Below are 5,419 nucleotides of genomic sequence, written 5' to 3'. Positions count from 1 at the left end.
GGATTCTAGTCGTAGCAGCAGCAGCAGCAGCAGCCGTCGGTACACTGTGTCGGCTTCGGCAAACATCTTGCCGTCGGTCCGCTCGTATTCCAGCAGACCCTCGGCAACCTTCCTCTCGACAGCCGCCAGGATGGCCTCGTACGCCTCGAGGTCCCCCGACCGGGCCTTGGCGAGCATGTCCCTGACGTCCGTGTGGCGCGACACAAAGTGCCGCAGCAAGTGGAACATGTGCGGCTGCATACCCCCATAGTTGGGGCTCGTCACCTTGTCCTTCTTCTTGCCGCCGCCGCCGCCGCCGCCGTCGCGCTTGACCTTTTTCCGCGCCGGCTGCTCGGCGTCTTCGTCCTCCGGCTGTTCGAGCCATGCCGCATCGTCGCCCGGCAGGAACAGCGGCCGCCTCTGTGGCGGCGCGCGCCGGCGACGTGCGTGTGCAGGATGTCGAGGTAGCGCCGCATGACCTCGTCGACGCGCCAGCCGCCCTTGCCGTCGCGGCCGCGCCAGTACGCACGGCCGGCGTCGTCGCCGTCCGCCGGCGGCGCCGCGAACAGGCCCGGGTCGCTGAGGTTGCCCTCGGCGCTCATGACGGCGTCGGCGCCCGTGGCCTCGAGGCACTTGGCGAGGTCGCCGTGCTCGAGAATGTTGCCGTTGGCGAAGAGCACCGTCTCGGGCGGCAGCTGGTCGCGCAGCCAGCGGATCGTGCTCCAGTCGGCGAGGCCCGTCAGGTGGCCCTTTTGCTCGCGGCGGCGGCCGTGCACCGTCAGGATGGAGGCGCCGGCGCGGAGGACGTTGAGGGCGTAGGCAAGCGTCGCCTCGCGCGTGTCGAGGATGCGGATCTTGGCCGTGACGGGGATGCTCAGGTTGCGGTGCAGCGTGTTGACGAGGCGGAAGACGAGGTCTTGGTCCTCCTGGAGGAACGCGCCGTAGTGGCCCTTGCGCGCGATGCCCTGGGGGGCAGCCAAAGTTGATGTCGACGGCGTCGCAGTAGGGAGCGGCGCGCTGGGCGGCACCGAGGAGGGCTTCGGGATCGTTGGCGCAGAACTGGACGAAGAGGGGACGGTCGATCGTCGGGTTGCCGTCGAGCCAGGGCGTTGTCGCTTCGGAAGCCGCAGAGGCATCGGGTCTGACAGGCTGAAAGTTCTGTTCTCGATAGGATTCCGTCTCTTTAAAGAGGCGTGCGTGGAACATGGGAGTGTAGGCCAAGATACTCGATTGCTCAGAGGGAGGCAGGAAAGATCGAGTCAACATGCGCCAGGCCTGTGGCCAACAAGTCAGCAGAAGCAAGACGTTGGCTGAGATGGCAGGAGACGTACAAACTCGGACTGGGCCACCATGGGCGCGACCACATATTTCGGGCTGCCGATGCTCTCGTAAAAAGCCCGCCCGCGCAGGACTGCCTTACCCGGACCCGGCTCTACCGTGTTGGGGTGCGCGGCGGTCGCCGCAACTGCCGCCGGTACGCCATTCGCATCAGTCGCCATGGGAGTTTTGGGCGCAGACAGGGAAGCAAAAGATCGGACCAGCCGCGCGCTCGAAGGGCTCGACAGCCACCAGAGTCTCGCCACGGTGAAGAATTTTCGATATGCTGGTGGACAGTCGAAACGTCGGCTTCGGGTTAAGAGAATCAAGTCCGCCTTGAGAAATGGTGTAGGACCGAGATGTCGTGACGGCCAGCTGCTTCACGCCAAGGCAAAGTTCAACTGTTTCGCATAGCAGAAGGGGAAAAAAAAAAGGACAACACCTTCACACAGGCTGCCCTGCGTCAATCATGAACCCCCGGTCCCGATTGCGGGGAGACGAGGCTGAGGAATCGGGCGCTTGCCGCCAGTAGCCGCGCAGCAGCGAGGGGTGATCGGCATGTGGGGGTTCATTGGGGGTTATCCACCCTAAAGCAGCCTTGTGCTGCAGCACATCGTGCACAAAACACACACAAAGAGAGCCATGTACTGGTACCTCCAGGGCAGCGAAAGCGCATGCTGTTCTACGGTGTCAGATCTGATCCATTTTACCCTTAGGTACCTGACCTACGTAAAAAGCCACAGTTCTCTTCGTATCCAGAGACCGTGGACCGGCACGCATGCATCGCTGTCTTGCGCTAGTACCAACGGCATGGCAGCAGACCACACCAGAGAGGCCTCGAGATCCGATGCCTCCCCACCACCATCTCCTTTGCTTGGAACACGGGAACGCGCTCATCGGCTGTACACCGTCAGCCAACCATCCCATCGCCAACCCGGCCGACTTGACGACATGGTTCGTCCACATCCGCATCATGCAATCGTCCAGCAGCACATCCGTCTCACTCGCACACCACCTATCGCTCGCTCGGCTTGCCTACCTGGCTAGGTGCCTTCAGGCATCGTACTCACTCCGTACTGCCTGCCTGTGCTGTACGTTGGCAGGTTCACCGTGCTACCACATCACTTCACCGCATCATGGCAAGTTTCGATGAAGGAAATGAATACAGCTTTGCTGATGAGAGAACCACGCGCTCTTTTGTTTTCTTCTTTTTTTTCTTCCATTGCACTCGATGGGTCTCAAACGCGAAATAAGTGAAAGTAAGACTCGAGACCCAACCTGATCCTCCCCTGCCAGCTCCTGTTGCCATGTCTAGCCTGCCGTCTTTTTTCGATGACCCATCGCGAAAACCCGCGCGAGGGAGCCTCGGGCCGGGCCTCAGCCAACCTTTTCAGGTAGGCGCTGCATCAAGGCCTTGCTTGCCCGAGTCAACCTAAGACAATGTATGAATGCTGTGCTGACCGCCACGGACTCTCGTCTTGTGAGTCTGTTCAGCTTCAGACAGGCCGTCTTCTGGCCCTCGTCTTGCGTGCTCTAGCCGGCGCCACATGTTTGATACCGTCAGCCGCTCTTCTGACATTACTGGCCAAACGACATCTTTGATCCAGAACTCCCCTGGAAGGAGACCATACGGCTAGTCGAGCAAGAAGAACGAATCTCGGAAAGAGGAAAATGAATTTGATAGGAAAACGCCCTGACACGTACTATGCTTGCCCCGACGCTTTGACGGAATGAAATGAGTGCGGATACATGAATCAGGTTCAGAGCCCCTCATCAAGAAGCAGAATGCTGACAAGATTTCTTCATCGTGCTGTTCAAGAGGCGTAGCCGTCGTTAGAAGAAGTGCGTATAAATCTTCGAGTTCTCGTGGACCTCCATTTCCTGCGTCGTATTAGTACTCCGTCTGCCAAGCCAGCATGGGTCTTGCAGTCAACTCACCATTTTGAACGAGTTGAGCTCTTCCTTGATTTGCTGCGCCAGCATAGGCGTGAGGCGGTTGCAAGTGGCAATGTCGCCCCGGCGATCGTACTCGCCGCTCGGCCACGTGTCGTGGAAGATGAGTCTGGGCGAAAAAGTGGCATTTCGCTAGCAGACCCCTGGAGGAGTCGTCGGTGCACTCTTTGTATCCTGACGAAGCCTCAGTGCCGAGACAAAATAATCCTCGCCTGCCAATGGCAACGACCCTGTGCGCTTGTGCCCAGCGTTCATCATTGGGCGTGCTGGGGGCGCTCGATATGGCGAATCTGATACGGTCGGGATGGCAGGAAGCTCGAAAGGCGCCCCTTTCTCGCGTGCTGGGCTAGCAGCGCCAGCATTATGTTTGAGAATGCCCTTGCGGACGGCAGCCAAGACCTCGGCGCGTTCACGATCTCCTCCCAACAATGCTCTTGCGATTGCCAGAGTTGTCTGTGCCGGAACTTCCCAGCCGCTCTCGTTCAGAGACCATGCTGGGTGCGTTGGAGAGATCCATCGAGTTACGCTCCAGGTGCGGGAAGCCAGTGCCGCCGCCGTTCTGGGCCTTGGGATCAGGGTTGACATTGACTCGCTCAGCCTCAACAGTGATCATTGACACGGCCGCCTGGCTGCCTCGGGCATCAAGGGTCCGTCCGCAGCAGGCACTCCAACGACGGACTTGGGCCTAAATAGTCCGACCAACGAGCGAGTGCTCTTCTTCATCCCGCGGCCCATCTTCCGAATCATGATGGAAGCCGACGACGCCGTCGAGGAGACGGACAGATTGTCCGTAGAACCGGTAAAGAATCTTCCACCATAGATACTGTTTCCGAGACCGCCCTCCTCCTGCTTCTTCGCGATCGCAGCTTGCTCCGCGTCGTAGATCTCGTCCGCATTAGGCTCCTTGTGCAGACGGGACGGCTCGGTCTTGTCTGTGGCGGCGGCAGCATCAGCGGTCACTTCGCCGCTGGGCTCGGCAGCCTTCTTGAAATCAGCGGCACTGCCAAAAGAGAAGGCTCGTCGCAGCCTCGACGTCTTGCTCTTCGACCTGGCACCCTTCTGATTAATAGCCGCCAGGTGCTGGGCAGCTGGGCTGCTCATGTTGGTCGCCGATTGCTGTGGAGTTTCGCCTGAAGAGGAAGCCGTGTTCTGCGCAGCCGTGTCGCCCATGGTCACCGGTCTGGAGAGGGGGGACGGGTTGAGGGTACGTTTGGAAGCATCTGACGATGAGTTTCGGGGAGGGATGTTGACAAGTTTCGGTTGGTCTTGCTTCATTGACCCTTCATCAGGATTCGAAGTGATGGACAAGGAGGAGGGGTTGCCAGTGGGGGCTGGTACGTTGCGGTTGGCGGACTGGAGGAAACATCCTTGTTAGCAGGCTGATTGCAGGGTTACCTGCAGCCGAGTGGATTACGTGATTGGGCAATCGGCCGAGGGAGGCAACATGGGAAACTGGGCATATCTGTACTTACTGATGTTGGTCGAGAGTGACTGCTCCGGCTGGAAGCGAGGCTTTCAGAGCTTCCATTGCGAATGTGGGTGCTGGCTTCACCAGGCACAAGGCGGAGGGATTTCTGTTCCCCATTTTTGCCATTCTTGGGCGTTGGGATGCGCTCTTGGGTTGGCGCTACCTCTTGTGGGGCTGAAGACTTAGGCTGGTCGGCAGAATCGAGTGTGTGGACGCTGCGTCGCCTGGGACGCTTGGCATCCTCAGCGGCCTGGCGATTCAATTGCAGATCGTCAGCAGGGTTGTAATAACTACTGGGTCGATTGTTGGCGGCAGGGCGACGGGAGCCGACGACGGGAGCGTTCGTCCTATCGGTTGTGCCATGAGGGCTGTAGTGGTGACCGACGGCGGCCATGCCAGAGCCCGAGGGACCGGCGCTGTGCTGTCGGACCTGCTGTTGCTGGATACTTGGGCGCCTGTATCTATCAGGGGCTGGCCGCATTGCGGCGGCTTGAGCAAACGTCATTTGCATGGGCGCGCTTGTCAGGTATGCCGATTGAGGCCGCGGGGTAGGCTGAATGGTTCGGGGTTGGGGGATAGACGAATCATCCCTCGAGCCACTCTTCCCGGCACCCATGGAGTCATTGTACGATGCAACGGGGCCGTTGGCTGCGTATCTGGACCTGGGATCGTGCGCGTAGTTCATGTTCTGTGTCGTGGGAA

The 5,419-nt window shown here is 59.7% G+C and overlaps 2 protein-coding genes across 2 annotated transcripts in view; both read right to left on the bottom strand.

Annotated features, from left to right (window-relative positions):
• Positions 1-1,115, bottom strand: part of VDBG_08881 (tRNA-dihydrouridine synthase) — a gene marked incomplete at both ends in the record, with an annotated part of 1,557 nt that extends 442 nt beyond the window's left edge. The window contains 2 exons of the mRNA XM_003001039.1: positions 44-351; positions 459-1,115. Of these exons, the coding sequence (XP_003001085.1) occupies positions 44-351; positions 459-1,115 (965 nt within the window). The remainder of the gene's footprint in view (positions 1-43; positions 352-458) is intronic.
• Positions 1,116-2,728: 1,613 nt separating this feature from the next.
• VDBG_08880 (conserved hypothetical protein) lies at positions 2,729-5,402 on the bottom strand (the record flags this gene model as incomplete). The annotated part of the gene is made up of 6 exons (XM_003001038.1): positions 2,729-2,910; positions 3,001-3,106; positions 3,235-3,358; positions 3,479-3,743; positions 3,867-4,602; positions 4,722-5,402. The coding sequence occupies 6 exons, from the start codon at positions 5,400-5,402 to the stop codon at positions 2,729-2,731; spliced, it is 2,094 nt and encodes a 697-aa protein (XP_003001084.1).
• Between the last annotated feature and the right edge of the window lie 17 nt (positions 5,403-5,419).

The sequence above is a fragment of the Verticillium alfalfae genome, genomic scaffold (genome assembly GCF_000150825.1).
Source record: "Verticillium alfalfae VaMs.102 supercont1.13 genomic scaffold, whole genome shotgun sequence".
Lineage (NCBI taxonomy): Eukaryota > Fungi > Ascomycota > Sordariomycetes > Glomerellales > Plectosphaerellaceae > Verticillium > Verticillium alfalfae.
Note: the sequence above shows the minus strand (reverse complement) of the source record. Positions and strands in the feature narration are given on the sequence as shown.